Raw genomic sequence first — 19,507 nt, forward strand, 5'->3', positions numbered from 1 at the left:
TAGCATTGGTTGCTTACGTGGAGTAACTCTGAGCGTTTAGGGATTGTAGTTGAATTAGTCGACGCGGATACAGAGACGACTGCGCGCTTCAATAAAAACAGACTACACGGACCATGATGCAAAGCGACGTTGTTATTCTCATCGTTTTACTCAATGCGAGGAATTGCAGCGGTGCGTCCGAGGGGTTGTTAAACTCCACGATAAAAAAATAAACAATTTTAACGGGGATGGTTTTCGCTTTAACGACATGGAGGTGATCGAGACCATCGTGATACAGAGCGCTGGCCAGGAGGGCAAGGAGGCGGTGGAGTCCAGCTTGGACGGAGATAAAACTAAAGCAGGTTCGTGTTCGCAGCTTGAAGTTAAACAGTGATCGCGTGAAGCGAGGAGGGCCCGATGAGTGCGCTGTCTGTGCTCAGTGAGTCATCAACCATGATTCACACCAAGCAAGTCACATGAATCAGAGTTAGAGATCCTCCGGTGACATACAGCTTCAAAAAGATGCTCCATTCAGATGGACTGTCAGAGAAATGATCGAACTTTAAAGAGACACCTACATGTGTGTTTAACTGTAAACTGTTTGAAAACCCATAAGTACTTGTTTTACCATCATATCACGACTTAGCGTTTCAAACTGTCTTGGACGCTGCAATGCTAATGTGAAGTAAACATTTCGGACGTCTACGTTTAGATATATTTTGAAAAGTTTACACTTTAACAGTGGGAATCTGGAAAGCTGCACTCATTTTCAAATCTATGCTGAAACTAAAACCCTGAACCAACACGTTGTCTGTATTCCAGAGACATCTCCCATCCTCTCCTGTCCTTCCATGTCCTCGTACATGGCTGCTTCAGTCTCACACACACACTGCTGAGACAGAAATGCCTGGTTATAGAGGGATCTGTTATTGTGTGAAGTGGAGGACTTCTCCACTGATGCCTGTGCCTGTGTTTGGTATTGCTAGAGACCACAGTGCTTCTCAGACATGGTTAGGTTGAAATGGCTCAGGACAATTGTGGTCTTAGAAGACGTGAAGCCCTCTACTTCACACATTTCTGTTGAACAGTGTGGTCTGCCACTGGATTTGTCCCTTAAAGCTAGATAACTTAGGAAAGCTATTGGTATGTTGTATGTTTGTGTTTTTGATATTTGTATGGGAGAAAGAAATGGGGTGTACTTATCTTGGCCCCGCCTCCAAACACTACGTTCTAAAGTCATGTTTTGAATTTCCTGGGTGAGACACTTCAGACAAAACTTACTAGTAAAGTTACACTTAAAGAAGTGTGTAAATGTTTAGTACAAGGTCATAATTATATACCTATCAATGACATGATTCACCTTTGTTTTCCTGTGCAGAATTTATTTGGACAATGCAGGCCACGTGGCACCTCATCAACACCCGACTGGAAATGGATCAGGATTTTGACCAGCCAGTGTGTAAGAAAAAGAAACTCTGGGAGATGGTGGCGGAAAAGTTGAATGCCAAACTGAGGGAGTCGGAGGTCACGGACGTCACTGTGAAGGCGTATGAGTGTGATCTCAAATGGAGAAACATGCTGGCCACCTACAGGAAAAACGCGGAGCGAGCCAAGAGGCTCGGGGAGGCCAGGGTCCACTGGGAGTTCTTCAAAGCCATGCATGAGGTCCTGGGCAAGAGAAGGGAGGAGGTGGAAGCCCAGCGCAGGGCAAATCTCAGCGGGTCCAAAGTAGGAAGGGTAATAGCCAGCAAGAAGTTTATCCCTATCCTCCCCACACCTGCTGCATCAGCAACAGCAACAGCCACACCCTGCCCTGCCCGGCCTCCACAGGACGTCCTGCAGCTGTACATGGAGCTGCAGGAGAGGAAGATGAACATGTGGGCCCAGCAGAAAGCCTTGGAGGAGAGGAAGATAGAGGCCATCAACAACCTGGCCCAGGCCATCTCCAACCTGGCTCAGCAGAACAGCACACAGCTGTCGAAGGACGGACATTTGGCCTGAAGAAACGAGACGTGGATCCGAACTTCTTACCAAAAAACTTTTATGATGTTGTTCAGAGAAAACTTTGTATTATACGTTTTTAGAAATTGTAACATGTTTGCACATTTGTTCTGTTACAGTTCATACAGTAGTTTGGCTAGTGTTCATTTTGTAAGGCTGAACTATTTCAAAGAAAAGTGTTTGGGTTGGGAGGTTGGCTTATTTATAGAGAGATCTGTTAGGAGAAGAACTTTGAATAGCATCCCCTGTGGGACTGGGAGCCTGTGAAATCTATGACAGACAGGGGGGATCTGGTCAGAGGAGCAGGTGAAGAACTGAATATCAGAACAAAGGCCCATGTTCATTACAGAAGTTTTCCTCAGTCCTAAACTCTGCTTGGACAGATCAGATTACTTTTTTATTTTCTCTTTGTAAAATGAGGTGAAACTCCTGTGAAGGGGAAAATAGGTCCCTCTGTACCACTTATCCTTTTAAGGGTTTCTGGTGGCTGGAGCTAATTCCGGCTGACATTGGGCAAGAGGCAGGGTTAATCCTGGACAGGTCGCCAGCGTATCACAGGGTTAACAAACATATACAAACAACCATTCATACTCCCATTCACAGTTTACTAGTCTCCAATCAACCTCTACTCTGCGTGTCTTTGTCTGTGAGGGGGAAGCCAGACACGGGGAGAACATGGTCACGCCAAGATTCAAACCAAGAAGCCTCTTTTTCCCTGAAAAATGTATTCCTGTCTGTGTAGTCAGACCCAGACAAAGATTTGTTAAAATAAAACTTTATTTTACAGGAGAGTGAACCCTTGTTTTCTTAAGCTGCTTTCAGACATGCCCTGAAGGTCTCCACAGTTTCTTGATTTTCTCTAGAGTGAAATGTGTGAACTCAAATAAAAAGCGGTGACATATATACGTAGAAGAAGTATATTGTCGTAATAAGAGCTGATGACGGTGTCGAGGTGCAGTAAACAAAATCACATGATCTACGCAGCAGGGATAATACGTCACTTCCTGCAACGGGCTGTTCCACCTCTTGCCTGAGTATTGTTGATGGTTTGTTGCTGTCGTGAACGCGTCTGTGCAGAAAACCTCCCTCCATGTTGTGCACGTGCGAAAGGCAAACCCTGGGTAAACTCTGTATCCACTTCTCGGGATTTTACCCAGAGGACATGTCTGAAAATGGCTTTACAGATGTCATCAAGACTCAAAGCTTTTCAACAACAGATCTGAAATGGCATCACGTCTGCGTACGCCCTCATCATCCACGTCCCCCTCCCCCTCTTGGGTTAGGGTTTCCTCTCTCTCCACTTCTCCTTGAACCACCCATCCCATGTCCAAAAACGCATTGTGCAACACACAGGCGGTCAGCACAACAGCTCTGGCTCGATTGTAGCTCCCAATGTCCAGATACCTTAGCCTCTGAAATCTGGCTCTCAGGTTGGCAATGGCCTGATCCAGAATGTGAAAGTGCTCCTCCAGTGTTTTGTTGAAGAGCTCCTCTCTCGGGCCTTGACTTGTAACATATGGAGTTAATATGTGAGCGGTGAGTGGGTAGCCAGTTCTGGCTACAAGGCAGGAGCCCGGAGGCATCAGTTCAGGATGCTCTTTCAGTTTGTCTCTGAGAGCACTGCCTCGGTCAACGTCGGATCCTTTACTTATTGTGCAATGGAGGAGCCGACCTCTGCGGTCACATAAAAGCTCTAGGTTTAACCAGGAGTCTGGATTGGCCTCCTCCTTCATCCGCTTCACCTCAGGCACTGTGCTCTCCACATCATGTTTCCCTATAGGCAGGCGGATAGGGATGCGGGTGTGTCCCAACATTCCCAGGACCAGAGGAACACTTTGCTCCCCGTCTTCTTGCCCCTTCCCTTGACTGGAAATCGGGAAAAGGGCGTCCACTGCCTCCTCGCCTGGAGAATAGAGAGAAGATACCACAAATATTATCATTTTCTGTTTTTGCAATCATGTACAACATTGTACAGATCATCCCCCCTGCTGTCATTAACCCACCAACTGGCCATCTGATTTGCATCTCCTTCAGCGTGTTGACACGCTCACAGAAGGAAAAGAAGATCTTGTGGATGTTTCCCTTCTCCACGAGGAAGCGGCGGGACACTGAGCCGTAGCTCACGCGCTCGGAGAGCAGGGTGAGGGACAGCAGGATAGTGTGGGACAGAGAGACGCGAGCCCGACCCACCAAACGAGCCTGTGATTTGGAGCTGTGGAGCAGGTCTTTGATGTACTAATGAAAAATAAATATATCCTGTTACATTAGCCAACATCAGCAGATATACAGCCTATAATGTGCACTGTACACACTGTTATAACCTTGAAATCATGTTTTTTTTTTTGGGTGGGGTGGGGAGGTAATGTATGTGCAAACAAGTGGAGCCAAGCTCTCTTTGACAGATTGTTCTTTAAAGTGTCTCAGATATGATGGAGGACATCATAAACACCTTCACTGCTGCACTGTCCACAGACTCCAGTCGTCCCTGGGGCTCTGCTGGTGTCTCCTCCACCTGGGGACCGCATGCTGTCGCCGCTGGCTGTAGGACCTGGGGCCCCACATGTGGTTGAGTCTGCATTAAGTGGACGTACACAGCCGGGGGAGGCTGAGCTCTGAGCTCGGACAACAGCTCAGCCTCCAGGATCTCCTCCACCGCCAGGTCCAGCCGCTGGTCCAGCTCGGCCGCAGATAGAGGCTGCCACTCCCGACCCACCATGTCGAGAACGGCTCTCCCCGCCGATAAGACACACTCACTGGCGTCCATTAGTATCGAGCGATCCTTTAAACCACTCTCCCCGAGTCTGCATAAGGCCACGGGGCATCGGCTTTGTCGTTTGTCGCAAAAATACGAGGTGTGGACAATTGTTGTTGTTGTTGTTGTTAGCGCATAGCTAAGTTAGCTAACGAGCTAACGTATGCTGCGTTTGAGTGCCGTCTGAGTTCAAGGAAAGTTGATGCGCGGTGCGTTTAGGAACCGTGGGCCTTTATAATTCAACGTTTGTAAAACGGAATCGTCCCAAAACGTTATGTCTAGGAATGCACCGATATGGAAATTCTTAGCCGATACCGATACCGATATTTAAAATAACAATCTGGCCGATAGCCGATACCGATATTTGTTTATTTTCTTTTTGTTGTTATTCATTCACCCTTTTGTCCCAGAAAATTAATTAAATCATTATTTAAAAAGCACTATTTAAAAAATGTTCAGCCCTTCATCAATCTTATCTTTTAATGACACAAATTGAATCAGATTTATGAAACAATCTTTGATTTAACTAAACTTTATTTAACAGAGACATATAATGACAATTTTTCCGCAAGTTGAAATGGTTCCTTGGGATCTTAATGAAATGACTAACATATTTTGGTCAAAATACCACAAGGATTATTTAAAACAGCACCTTTTTACCCTGTCTAAAACGGCCCTGTTAAAGTATCATTATAGAGAACGCTCTTCTCATTGATTTACGCTAGCAGTATTGCCCGTTTATTAGAGGTGTTACGGCTTCTGTGTGTATGACGTATGTTGTCAGTTCCCTTGTTACCTGTGCATGAGACGGATGAATAGAGCTGGTGCACATGAGAATAAAGTACTTAAACAGACGCTACGCTCATACTTTTTACACCAAGTTACACTGCGTGAGTCAAGATAACTTAACAAGCCCTCCTCAGTTTGACCTGTTTTTAGTGTCGGGCAGAAATCACATCGCGTCAACACCCACCGTGGCCCTTCGCGACCGCTTGGGGAACCCTGCCAGCCGGAGGGTTCCCCCAGCGGTCGCCGTAGTTGAGGTGATCCGCGATGTTCGGCCGATAAATCGGTGCATCCCTAGTTATGTCTTATACAGTTTGTCACTTTAGATATATTATATACACTTATATTCAAGTGTTTTTAACGGCAACATTTCATTTAATAATCAATAAGTCAACCAACAAAATATTGGTTATTTATCACACTTTTTGTATGATCATTTTGCTTTGGAGCCGTTTTTAGTTTTCCTTTTAGACTACTCTTTTAATCCTTTACAAAGTGTCTTTAAATTCCTTGAAAAGCCCCGTACAAATAAAATGTATTTATTATTATTATTATAGGTGGACAAAAACATACATTTCTTATCTGGGATATTGTACTAGGCATTTATGTTTTTTATTTACCAAACTATTAATTAAGAAACAACCAAATTAGTCATTTTTGGTTGCATCTTTGTGCATCTTTGTCTATTACTGGTTCCCCAAATGTAAATTGATAGAAATTTGGTAGAACTGTTCTTCAATCTAAATGTTTGCACACTGCAAAGCATCCTATGACTGCCAATAGGTGTCTATTTATTTTAAACATATCGAACTAGCTTAAACGTGTGCACTAAATGTATTACATCTAGCAGTAACTTTATTTGAGCAGTTACACACAACATATATTTACCATGGACTTCACAATTAAAAACACCACAGTGCACAATGGTGAAAAACAGTTGTTTTAATGTTAAATCAGTTACAAGTGCAACCTTGATCATGTCCCACTGTTTAACAGCCTCAATTTGCAAATGCTGATCTTTTTGATATTTCATTCAACATCCCAGAGTCAGTGTTTTTTTTTATTGTAGTTTTCTAGATGACTCACATGACCATTTTTTATACACTTGATTTTTGTTTGTTGTGCATAATAGTCCATTTTGTTTTCTGACTTACTGTTGTGTAGTTTGGGATTAATGGTGTATGACACAGCACAAGTTGCAGCATGAAAAATAAAAGGGCAGTGATTCTGGTGAAAAAAAAAGGGTGACGTGTACAGCCCACTACTTACAGACACACTTTCTGTTGGACTGATAATATTTCATGTTTACTGTAATCAATTAGGCCCAATGATTGAAGCCAACAAAATCCAATCTCCTCGATTTCATGGGCTACAATCAACACTGGTTAGGAAAGTTGGTTAAATCCGACCTTTGTCAATTATAGAAATTAATCAATAATCAATATTTTTGCTGCTATGTCTGTGGCACACTTCCTTTTAAACACCAGGTTCATACAAGCATTACATATGTTGTAGATACTCATGACTGAGCCCATTATGTCTCTATGAGCAGTCACAGGATGAAAACTATAACTACTGATAGATAAAGTACGAAGAAATCCAGATCCCCTGCTGACAAGTGAATCCAGTTCCTTTCCGAATCATATTGTTCAAAAGGTCTTGAAATACAGATAGTAACTTAGAAATTCACAAACCCTAGCTATTGTCTCAACACATATCCAGGCCAAAGACCAAAAACATGTCAAATTCTAGTCATAGTTTAATAAAGAAACACAAAAACATAAAAGGCTAAAAATGTCAAACCTTATCAACTCCCACGTTTAAGCCAGCAAATAAAAAACAAGTAAGGCAGCATCAACCTTACCCCAAATAAAGACTAGAATTCATTAAATACGAGGTACGATTCTTAATGTTCAGCCTTGACCAATTCTGTGGATGACTGACAGTGTCATGACAAGTCCCTCAGGTATCTCTGAAGGGCCTTGTGTGAAAGTATCAATTTAGCATGCGCTCCGATTTCAGGAAACAAATGAACCACTTTGAAGCACCCACCCCCACATTTACAACAAGGGGAATCAGTGTTTGTATTTGTTTGTGCCCAGCTGAAGACAGGTGAGGTCAAATTCACCCCGCTGAGGCATTGCTTCCCCAAAATTCAGCCCCTTACTCCCCCTGTGCGTCCGCCCTCAGACCCCCTGTGCGTCCCTCTGCTTTACCGCCCCTCCCTTCACTGTACAGACTGCTCGTTGGCTGTGCTGCCAGAGTCCTGGGGCTTCATGACGTCAGGGAGCTCAGGGGGAGTGGAGAAGGACTCGATCCTCAGCTGCTCGAATGAATCATCTGGGAGAACGACAGAGAGGGGTGAAGTGACAGCAGTGAGTAGGGAGAGAAGAGACACCAGGTGGAAACCAAATCAGATCGCAGCATATAATTGGAGCTTGCAACACCGTGGAATGAAATAAATGATTAATTGGTGCAATGGCTACAACACTGACTGAAAATGGTCTAAATTAGGGGTTGGTATAAGGGTGAACTACTTACCACCCAGACGGAAAGCTAACCCCACTGTGGCTGGGGCCTGAGGTCGGGCCGTTTGATTTGTGAAGCCACAATTTCCAAGAGTTTGACCATCGTTAAGCAGCACGTCATCCTGGTGAAGAAAATAAACAAAGTAAAGCAGAGCCGGTTGTTCATTAACTACATTTAACCATCAGAAATGATGCTGGTAATTGCAACATCAAGATGTATATCAATATTAATCTAATTCAATTTCTGTAATTTTATAGGAAACGTTCTAAGCAATAAGATTATTAAACAGGCATGTTGTCACGTATTTAATCCTGAGAACTTAACAGAAAATGAATACACTAAATCACAATGATGAAAAATAGCATTGGACAGGCCTCAGATACTGCCAAAAATGCTGAATCAAGCCTTGGTGAGTATGTACATACTGACCTGAGGCCACGCCTTTTAAGTATATTAGTTTTATACAGATAAAACTGCATTTTTCTTTTCCTGGAAATGACTTCTTCTGCGCCACTCCAAAACCGCAGTTGCTATGTCCTGCTACTCACGAGTACCGTATTTAGAGCAGCTTGTAGAAAAAGGGATTTTGGTTATTGTAGCTTAATCCAGAGCTAAAATGTCAACAATTTGACAATAATGGAAATTCCGACTAGTAAAACAGCAAATGCAAGACTTCAGTCTCAATCTATTTAAAAGAAGTAATTGTTGTGTAGTCCTAAATTCACTTATTTGTTTTGTCGTTCAGTTATGACTGTCAAACCAGCTAATAAAATCAGTTCTATGGCATTTTTTCTCTGTATGCAGTTGCTTTTCAAAGGGTTTACCCTGAGCCTGGTCATAAAACAATGATATAAATCATAATTTCTGTATACGTTAAGCAGCATACAGCTGTTAAAATACATTATTCCGGTACTGGTGTTGGATGGCCGAAACACAAAGTACAGGTTTTAGTATCGGTGTAAGGGAGGAAAGAATTATACCGGAAATTCTCTAATGAGAAACAGCAGGTTAAAATACAATATTACCAAACAGCAGTCAAGCTCCTTGATTCATAACACTGCACACATATGTCTGACATAACCAGAGGTAATAAAGACAACTAACAAAAGAGGTAGAGTTCTGTAAAGAACAGTCTTAAACCTTATGAAACCTTCAATCTCAGCATAGCTTGAAAAACAACTGAAACAATCAACCAAGTATCAGTCACTGATATTGTTAAAGACTACTGATTTTCCATTAAATCACTACAACAAATCAGATTAATACTTGAAACATTGAAAATGTTACACTTCCTCAAATGATATATTTTCATATTACACACCTCTATATTTTCCTTGAACTAATATTGCTCTAAATTAACATGAACAGGTTACACCAATGGAGGCGTATGAACCGAAATAAACAAAATTGTATGCTATAAAAACATGGTCAAACTTTTTCATTGTCATTTATAAATTTATGAATCACTGGAGATGTAATTTGTGTTGTTTTATAAACAACCTTCCCTCTCAACTGAAAGATGTTTTTCGGGTACATTTATTTCACCTTATAAAGCCTCTGATCTTCAGGGGGCCTCTTTAAAATGCCTTCCACAATGCGCTTCAGTTCATAGACTGTGGTAGACTCTTTGGCATCTGTGAAGATGGTCGCCTTGTGACGTCGGATCATGAGAAACACATCCTGAGGTGAGATCAGGGGACAGATGAAGAGAGTGGAATTCAGAATCAGTATACACCCAAGCACATTCACATCAGAAAAACAAAACCTTCTCAAATATGATGACGACTGTGGAATAACTTATTTATGACCTGTTCAGAAGTGGTATTAACATCCGCCCTGAGTGATCTGATCACAATTGATCTACTACTCAGATGACTTCCTCTGACCCGCAACCTTTTCACAACGATTCAAAGCAATTTTTACGCTTCCCTTTGCCCATACGTTGATAACGCCCTGTAATCATTTATACTTTTTCTTTTTATGTTTAAAATCTTACACATACACCCACTCAGACCTGGTATTTATAGTCACTCTTAAGACCTGTGATCCTATCCTCAGCACATATATATATGTCACTGAGTTTGTAAATCTGATTTTTCAGAGACTAAGGAAGACAACCACTATCTACTATTCATCCCAGCACAACGTCTGCCTTCATCAGATATAAGGTTTATTGACAAATAATAGTGAAATCATGGGAGTGGTGTCAGACTTGATGTGTTGTGGTGCTGATCTCGATGAAAGCTGCTCAGTACACTCGCCACTGAGCCAGCAAACCAGAGAGGGATCCCAAGAACCCAGATCGTTAATCCGTTTGGTGGAACCCAAGATAACGTTTGTAAACTAGTAAAACTAGATAGTTGATAACTTAGAGGTCCGTGTATCAGCCAGGTTTGACAGAGTGACGCTGTGTGGCAGATGGTGAATCTGTAACTGACAGCAGCTTTTATGAGTTGGTAAAGATACAGTTCAGCTCTGCTCCATAACGTTACTACTATCTCTACACCCCTGGCGTTTAAAGACCACCGGTGCTGCTGCAGCTGCTAGCTAACGTCATGGCGAGGTAGCCTAGCTGCAGCGATTAGCCTACTGCTAGCTACTGTCGCTTCCTCAATAAACAGGACATGATAACTTTAGGCCCCGCAAGCCACGGAGACTTAAAACACACCCGAGAGTTTAACCACCACATCTTACTCCAAACACTACCTCATATTCTAACGTAACATTTGTTTCTTAGATAATAACGCTAGCCGAGCTACAGCAGCTAATGACAACTTTAGCTAGCTCCCTAGCGGCTAGTTAGCCATTACAAAAAAAAAAAGTTTGTTGCCTGAGCTGTCACGTCTTCAAAATGACTTTATCTCGACCCTCTCCGGTATACGTACGAACGACCCGAGCATTGTCCTGTCGCGTCCTGTTTGCGTGAACTGACGTGTTTACATTATCCAGTGCAGGTCTGCTAGCCTCCGTTAGCAGAGGTTAGCTAAACAAAGGCAGCAGCTCTTGGACGGTGGCTTTTAGTGACAGGGATCGTTCGGCCACTGGCGGCCCAGGTTTGAAGCCACAGCGAAGGACATGACGGCGGATTAAAGTCGGTCTGACGAGTCAACAGGCCGCTACATTAGGAGATGTTTCTGTTTTCCTCACTCACCATTTCTTGCGGCTGGCTGCACACAGGGAAAAAAACGCCTCCACTGCAGCGACAACAGCTCACAGCGGCATCGGGCTTCAGACACAGACAGCTGCGGGTCCAGCACCAGCCAGCAGGGGGCGAGGGAGGGCCTCGTCCAGGAGTCAATAATGCATGAGGTTTTCTGTGGTGTGGTTAAAAAATAAGAAAAACCTGTTGCAGTCTGCAACCGATGCTGTCGCTATTCTGTCATAATCACCTCTGAATGATTATTCACATTTAGTTTAATTTGACAATTTTTTTTTGTTGCTTTCGTAACAATTCTAATTTACATATTAAAACAGTCCCCTAATGGAATTGGGGATATTGATTACCTTTTTAGATGATCAGATTTGATGACTAAACAATTTAAGCATTTTTACTAAGGATGGCTCTAATAATTAAAAATCAAAGTACATATGAAACCTTCTCTGTATTTGAAGTACATCTAGTTGACTTCTATAAATTATAATGATGAGGTATTGATCCAGCACTCAAAATAACTCAACATTATTCAAGAAAGAAAGTAATTGTTGAAGAGATATGGTTTCTCATGAGCTTGATTCGTCCCTCAGTCGTACAGGAGGAGGAAATACTTCCTCCTCCCTGGGGAAACAAACAAGTGTTTTTGTGTGAGCGGACTTCTCTTCTCCTCTCAGCCTCACAGCAGCTGTCACGACAGAGAATGGGACAGCTGAGCTAACATCAGCACGACAGACACACGCACGTCCCAGGCGAGGTGTCACAGGACACCTAAACATACAATTTCAAATAATTATTAATGTGCTTAAATTGAAGTTGTCGATTTACTGAGTTAAGCTCTCGTTTAGATGCCGTAGATTTACTGCAGTACTTCTATCTCATGGACACCACAAACAGGTGCAGATCATACCAACTCATTCAGACTTTATTTAAGGTAAAGAAAAATCATGGTTCTGACAGAACAATTCATCTTGAATTTAAATTGATTACACATGAATTTTATTGTCTCACTCCTCTTTTTTTTTCAGAAAGGAAAGTTTATTGATATGTTTTACTATTTTATAGACAAAAACTTCAAAGACTAATTCCTGCACAACAGCTTGAAATTGGACATTTCTGATCTCTGGACTGATTCTGCCTTAAAAGAACCTTTCATGAAAACGGGAGGCCAGCTCACAAGACACAATCAAATCCTAATGTAAAAAGATATGCTGTAACTATCAGCCTCCAATAGCTCAAGCTCATACTTACTGTCCATCACTTTGATCCACTTTTAGTCATAATAGAAATCCATGGTCACCTGTTCTTGGTAACAAACTGCCTGCTGTTCTCATTCTACATTTACAGTTTATGGTCGTACAATATGATCCATCCATCCATCACATATACTGCTTATTCTTGGAGCGATCATGGGGGAGCTGGAGCCAATCCCGGCTGACATTAGGCGAGTGCCGGGGTGCACCCTGGAAAGGTCACCAGCGATCGCAGGGCAACGTACAGAGACAAACAACCATTCACACCTTCTTTTTGAGTCTCTAATCTACCTAACCTCAATCTGTATGTCTTTGGACAGTGGGACGAAGCCAGAGTACCCAAGGACTCAGAGAAATTATGGTAACTCTACAAAGAAAGGCCCCAGCCAAGACCTGAACAAAAAAAAACACATCCAAATCTGAAAAGGGTTTTCTTATTTAGACTTAATGGAGTTTAAACCCGAACATATATTGGACTTAACAGGTTGAGAATATAGACATTTGCAGCTTCATATCCAGGACCTGTCCTTGTCAGCAATGTCTGTGTCCAGGTTTAAAAAAACAGGATTCCAGAGTTCCTAAATAGGAGCCATGAAGTGAAGTACAGTAACGCTTCAGTGCGAAGATCCTCGACTAAGTCAGAATACTTCAATGGCCCAAAAATATTCCTCTTCCATGTTTGTCATACATCCGATTGGGTTTCCACTTTCATCGACCTGCAAAATAATAAGAGTTTTTTGTAACAGTTTCAAGACCTGTTTTCTCAAATTTCTCAAACTTCCCAGAGATTATCTTCAAATTTCCCCTTCTGGAAAACCCCTCTAGAAACTCATAACAAATTACCCAACTTCTTTCACCATAGGGAAGTAAGTATTATGTTTAAATATGGTTTGTTCTTGTTCTTGTTTGTTTGGGATCTATTCAACTCACCCGTCTACCTCACCACGAAAGCACTCTCTCGGATCTTGGAATAAGCAAACTGTGGAACAGCGAGGCAAGAAGACAAGTATTCATTTAACAGTTTCTATTAGATGACGTCTCTTCAAAACTGAAAACATTAAAAACCTAAACTTACATCCAGTCCTCTCGGGGACCGGACAGGCTCCAGTCCTCTACAGCAGAGCATGGAAAACGGCCTCTGCTTGGTCAGTGGATGCTCTTTGAAACACAGACTGAAAACCTTGGCGGGCAGGTAGACGTCCCAGTCGGCTACATGCTCTTCTATCAGATCACTGATCATCCTGTTTGGAGGCAGCAACAAGAAAAATGACAGCGTTGACTTGAAAACATAATGAGAGACACACTCACAGGACATTTCTCAGAAACATCAAAAGCAATCGAAATAAAAACTGAGCAGAATACATTTCACAGAGGAGCGACAGTATCAGTAATGTAACTCTGGGCTCATTTCTTGATCCTTCTTTGATGTATTTTAATTTTCCTGTATCTAACTGAATATTTAGTCAATTTTAAACTGGGAGATGCATTAATGCAAAATCAATTTAGTTACAGGACGAGAAATATTGCCCTGAGTTTTCACATTTGTAACTGTGACATATGTAACTTTGGCCACTAGGGGTCTCTCAATGCAAACCATAATAAAATTCACAGTTTAGTGATTCATCAAATCCAGTTCTCTGTACTTTATTTAAGTTTTATTCACATTTTGCCACAAACTGCCATTCTTGTTGGAATTAATGTAGTACAGTAGTTAACTAAATAAATAACATAGGTCTAGTTTTTTGGGGGCATTTTAATAAATCATTCCTATATATTACATCTTTAAGCTAAATGAGATAATATAATAAGTAATACAAATTGTACACTAACCACTTATTATATAATCTTGTTCATGGAATTTGTGCTGATTGAAAATTTAAAGTGCAGTCACTTTAGTTTCTTGTGTTCTTATTTATATTGTCAATGGAGTCTATCTAACTTGCTTATTGATAAATGCCCTAAAGAAACAAAACACTTACTGTAAGAGGGAAGTTTCAAATGGTTATCAATTTGTATGATGTTACGCGGGGGATGTACTGAATATTATAGTACATTATAAAACAGACCTGTTAATCAGCTGCTGTGTGATCAGATCTGCGGTGCCTGTCTGCTGATGATGGACGACAAGAGCGACGCTGACGTTCAGCTGATCTTTCAGTTCTCTGTTGATCTGGCAGGAGGACACATTCACACACACACACACACACACACACACACACACACACACACACACACACACACACACACACACACACACACACACACACACACACACACACACACACACACACACACATACACACACACACACACACACACACACACACACATCTATGTCAGACACTGGCAGTTCAGGACACAATATAATCACAGGATTTTACTTAAGACCCCCCCACCTCTCCTCTACAGTTCATTTTCTTCAGTTATGATTGGTCAGTGAGGCCAGTTCAGGAACAAGCAGGCAGCACACTCTCATGCCAATGTTGAAATAGATAGGCACACAGATAGGTTCGGTAAGGAGAATGACAGGGTCAATAAAGTGGCGGCACTCCCGGGGTTCATTTATTAGTTTCCTCATTTTGACAATTTCTGACTAAGTGACAACATTCAAAGTCACTTGAAATCACCTGAAGACACCTCAGACTAATTTGTCTGGTCTCCAAACATATGCTTCTGCTTTCTTCTCCTCGTTGCCACACTTCCTATTAGCTGTGTGACAAAACAAGCAGAAACACCCCGGAGCTTACATGACTATTTGTCTTTTCAAATAGCTTACGGTCTTTATCTCATGTTTTCATTTAGCCATACAACCCTTGTTGTTGTCGCCGCAGAGAAATGGAACCCCGTCATTTATTTCCACCAAGAAAAATTGAAAATGATTTAGTCTGCATTCAACAATGGTAGAGATTGGAAAGATTGTTGTTTTTAAAACATTTGAGCGACATCTTCAGCCATATTGTGCGACAGCAGACTTGGTCTTGTGAGGATGATAAACAACTAAAAGATGAAATTATGATTCCAAAACCATCAATGACAGAGTCTGGCTGACATGAGACATATATGATACATTGATTTTCAGGCACTATAATGATGAGAAATATATTTATATATGTTTGGTAGTCTCCGGGCAAGATTTAGATGTTGATGTGAAATACTTTTCTACTTCTTCTGATATGTGTGGTTCAGTCAGTCATACACTCACTTTGTGGACTATGTCATGAGGCAGCCTGGAGAGGATTCTGAGTGGGAATCCAAAGTGGTTGATGATGTCCACGATGTGCTTTGCGACATGCGGAGGGAGGCACGACTGCATTGGCACAGCTTCCACCCACTTGGAGTAGTAATCCGTCACGGTCACGATGTATTTGTGTCCGTTCAGTGTTTGGGGTAGGGGTCCTCTGACATCAAGACCAAGCCACTGCCAAGGCTCTTTCACCTGGAATCAAACAACATGATGTCATACCACGTCAAGCCCTATGAGACAAATTAAGATTCGTGAATATGGGCTATAAAAACAACATTTTGTGATTGATTGATATCATACAAATGAGATCCCCGGCTGATTATATTTAACAAAGCTGAGCTGGAATATTTTCATTCAGGCAATAGACATACAGCACCTCGATCACATTTTCAGGGTCTTTACATTCTGCCTGGGGAAAAAAATACAGAAAACCATTTGATTAAAATACATTGCATGAAGTAGTCATTTGAAAGTTAAGGTAAGTAAAGTACTTACACTGAAATTATCATCTGGAGCCCATTGGATATCCTGTTGGTGATGAATGGACAATATAGATAAAAAACATTGTATTTATTTATATTTGAACATTAATTGCAATAATGCATGTAAACATCTGACAACAGAAAGTTCATTGATTTGTCCAAAGTCAATTAGCAAATAATACACATTTACACTTATCATCTGAATTATACTAAATGTCATGTCTGCACTCATAGCTCTTACCCGTGGGACGCAGTAATCTCCATGGAAGAAATGGGGAAATGACTCAATCTTCATCAGCCCTTCATCCACTATAATCCTCCACTTGTCAGATTTGATCGAGTCTTTGTCTCTAACCATAGAAACAGAAAAGTTCAACACATTAAAGAGAAAACAATTATTGCAGAACTGCCTGTAAAATGTAATAATTGTCTAATTAGTTATTTTGATGTTGCAAAACATGGCTAAACTTCACGATTGACAGCCGAGATTTATTTAACTAATAAATAATTAATTTGTTTTCATTTCTGGATATTTTTGTTAATTTGACCCAAAAATCCACAATATGAACAGTTATGACATCAGAGTAGAACATATTTTACCTAATCCTTTAAAAGTAAATATGTATTATTGTGTTCTGTGTTAACATATCATTTCATTTTATAAAGTGTAAGGCAGAAGATTCACTGGCTTTAAGAACCAGCACCATTTTTTATTGTACTGTGGTTCCAGCTCTAGTATGTTCATTTTCCACGTTATATTTTTATCAGCTTCAGTACATTTACCTTCCATAGTGTGTTTGCTTGTAGCTTATCTGGCAACCTGAGGTACCCAACTGCTATTGGCTCAAACAGGTTCAAACAAAAAAGATTTTAGCAATAAAAAGGAAATCGACCTACTACCTGCAGCATTGCTGTTGCAGCAGCCAGTATTTCAACTTATCATGTTAACTTGATTTCCGATGGTGTGTCATGGTCATATTAGGATCATTTACAACAAATTGCTCGATAAAGAACCTTTAATTATTGCTTTCTCTAATCTGGTGTGGTTTAAATAGAGCATTTGACATAATGCACATAAAGAAAGTGAAACAGTGGAGGGGTAAAGCAAAGCGTCTGTGTTGATAAACAACATACCCCACAGGCTCTTCCTCTGCTGGTCTGCTCTCTGTGTTCTCGACATTTCTCTTTGGTGTGGCAGGGGTGGTCGCCTGAGACTGACCAGGATCCGTTGGTGAGGCATGTGTCTGGGTTCAGAAGACAAGGAAACAACACACTGAATGTTCAGGAGTTGGTATTAATAAAGCAAGTGAAGAATGGCTCAAATACAGACAGCACTTTTCTTGCTGTCATTGAAACAAGATTTTAGTACGATCCATTTGAGCAAAAGCTGCTTTACTTTGAGAAAAATGAACCAACATGCTTAAAACAAAACAAAAAATCTCACCTTGTTTCTTTTACTTCTGGGTTTGATGGAAGCCTACACCAGGGAGAAAGTTGAATATTATTTGTACTTATTACACACAGATGAAGATGTATTGGTGTTTAGAACTTTACAGTTAGAAAAGAGACGACCTCTGAGAAGTTTAGTCTTGAAACTATTTTTCCCACACAAAGGATCAGCTGATTTGTATTTCGAACTGGTTCCACTGACACGGAGTAAGTTAATACAAACCTTCCTTGTCTGTGTCTTGTCAGGGGATGAAAATATGGTGGGAACTGCATCGTCTTTGAGTTTCACACTTTTGCCTGTTCTGTCGATGTACTGCTCCTCAAAATGATTGATGCACAGCACAGAGAAGCGGGAGGGAGTCCAGTCCTTCCACTTCATGTTGACGAGCCATTTCTTCAGTTTCCGGGGATTGTAAATAGGAAACCTGTTGTAACACACAACTCATTGAAACAAAACTGCAGCCATGTCCTTAACAAGATTACCTGATGTTTTCACCTCAGTCTGTTTCTGTGTTGGTTTGTTTCAAAGCAAGATTACACAAAAACAACTAAAGAGATTTCTATGAGACTTGATGGAAGGATGTGATCTGGGTGAGGGAAGAAGATCTTACATTTTGTTGCGATTCAGAGGTCAGATCCAGATATGTTTGTTTTCTTTTCACTTTCTTTGACATTGAAATCTTTTTTCAAAATTTTCACTGTGTTTTCCCAAGGAGCAATTCATGGATCTTAATAAAAAACCTGACATATTTAAGTCACTGATATCCAGGAGCGTGTGAAATGTTGTGCAACTTGATTGAACACACAGTGAGGCCGGGTGTGTTTAATGTAAAACAAATAGCAGAGTCAATGTCAACAGGTGTTAAACCACAGTTTAAAGTGTTGTTGATTTGTGGACCTGAGTGAGCTGTTCACTCTGGAATATAAACACATCTTATGTTTGTACAGTGACGAATAAGCTTTATTAAGCTTTGCATCTAACTTCTTTGTTTCTGAAATTCCAGTTCAAATATTACACTTATTTTTTCAGTAAATAGAGATTGTACATGTCCCTCCATTATATTGCGATTTTTGAGGATCCAACCATGTTTGTTTTCTAGTTGATCGAGTCTAATGAAAACAACAGAGTAAAGTAAAGTAAACACAACACAGCGCCTGCAGGTGTGCGGCTTGTGCTCCATTACCCAGACTGCACAAGTCAAGTCCACTACAGAGTACATTAGAACATTTTATAATACTTAATAAAATTCGTAGTTACTGTAAATACAACTTAAAGAGGAGCTGACTCACACTTCCAACCAACCTTATTGCTGCTAGCTTAACATTCACTTCACTATGCTAACTTGCTACCTTCTGTTTTATGGCTAAAAGTGGTGACTAAATTGAAAACTTACTTAAAAAACTTTACATCTGATTCACTGGAGCTTTCGCAGTTGTAGGCACATTTATATCTCCCCATTTTAAACCAGTTCTCCAGCGGACGGACTGATTTAGTTGTTGAGGTTTGAACAAGCGATGAAATTTACTAAAAGGGTGTACACATCCGGTTGAAACTTTCAAAATAAAAGCCTCGCGACAAATTAGAAATGTCGGTTTACGTTTGAAAACACGTAGTGTATCTATGAAGATAAATGTATTTAGCAGAATATACAATTATCTTTTAATTCAAGTATCAACCCTTTACATTCAACTTTACCCATCACCAAATATCTCATATACTGTTTAAGCCAAACCTTTTTTCCGCTCTTACCCTTCACAATGCTGCCAACTTTTCAACCACTTTTCTTTTGTTCTTCTTCATGTTGTGTTGGTTGGTTATAGAAGGCTCAATATCGCCCCCTTTCCCTGGCGGATGCAATGGTTTTTGTTTTGACTTTTCAA

At 41.0% G+C, this 19,507-nt stretch overlaps 4 protein-coding genes across 5 annotated transcripts; 1 reads left to right on the forward strand and 3 right to left on the reverse strand.

The window, feature by feature from the left end:
• The first annotated feature begins 54 nt into the window (after window positions 1–54).
• On the forward strand, window positions 55–2,832 carry si:dkey-66i24.7 (uncharacterized). The gene is made up of 2 exons (XM_053443130.1): window positions 55–341; window positions 1,358–2,832. Exons 1-2 carry the CDS (start codon window positions 248–250, stop codon window positions 1,978–1,980), a joined length of 717 nt encoding a protein of 238 aa, XP_053299105.1. The 5' UTR covers window positions 55–247; the 3' UTR covers window positions 1,981–2,832.
• Window positions 2,740–4,933, reverse strand: LOC128458339 (uncharacterized). The gene is made up of 3 exons (XM_053443129.1): window positions 4,430–4,933; window positions 3,984–4,215; window positions 2,740–3,883 (listed from the first exon to the last, which is right to left on the reverse strand). Exons 1-3 carry the CDS (start codon window positions 4,742–4,744, stop codon window positions 3,171–3,173), a joined length of 1,260 nt encoding a protein of 419 aa, XP_053299104.1. The 5' UTR covers window positions 4,745–4,933; the 3' UTR covers window positions 2,740–3,170.
• A 1,512-nt stretch (window positions 4,934–6,445) lies between these two features.
• On the reverse strand, window positions 6,446–11,312 carry elob (elongin B). The gene is made up of 4 exons (XM_053443131.1): window positions 11,199–11,312; window positions 9,593–9,727; window positions 8,060–8,168; window positions 6,446–7,858 (listed from the first exon to the last, which is right to left on the reverse strand). Exons 1-4 carry the CDS (start codon window positions 11,199–11,201, stop codon window positions 7,746–7,748), a joined length of 360 nt encoding a protein of 119 aa, XP_053299106.1. The 5' UTR covers window positions 11,202–11,312; the 3' UTR covers window positions 6,446–7,745.
• A 784-nt stretch (window positions 11,313–12,096) lies between these two features.
• zgc:153292 (uncharacterized protein LOC100003014 homolog) lies at window positions 12,097–19,473 on the reverse strand. 2 transcript variants are annotated; one of them, XM_053442611.1, is made up of 12 exons: window positions 19,377–19,473; window positions 17,850–18,051; window positions 17,622–17,654; window positions 17,312–17,421; window positions 16,419–16,527; window positions 16,191–16,223; window positions 16,072–16,104; window positions 15,654–15,887; window positions 14,518–14,621; window positions 13,527–13,692; window positions 13,382–13,430; window positions 12,097–13,167 (listed from the first exon to the last, which is right to left on the reverse strand). In XM_053442611.1, exons 2-11 carry the CDS (start codon window positions 18,003–18,005, stop codon window positions 13,386–13,388), a joined length of 1,023 nt encoding a protein of 340 aa, XP_053298586.1. In that variant the 5' UTR covers window positions 18,006–18,051; window positions 19,377–19,473; the 3' UTR covers window positions 12,097–13,167; window positions 13,382–13,385. The 2 variants fall into 2 exon arrangements, with proteins under 2 accessions (XP_053298586.1, XP_053298585.1); XM_053442610.1 differs by lacking the exon at window positions 19,377–19,473 and adding an exon at window positions 19,021–19,178.
• Between the last annotated feature and the right edge of the window lie 34 nt (window positions 19,474–19,507).

This window comes from Pleuronectes platessa, chromosome 16 (genome assembly GCF_947347685.1).
Source record: "Pleuronectes platessa chromosome 16, fPlePla1.1, whole genome shotgun sequence".
NCBI classification, from domain to species: Eukaryota; Metazoa; Chordata; class Actinopteri; order Pleuronectiformes; family Pleuronectidae; genus Pleuronectes; species Pleuronectes platessa.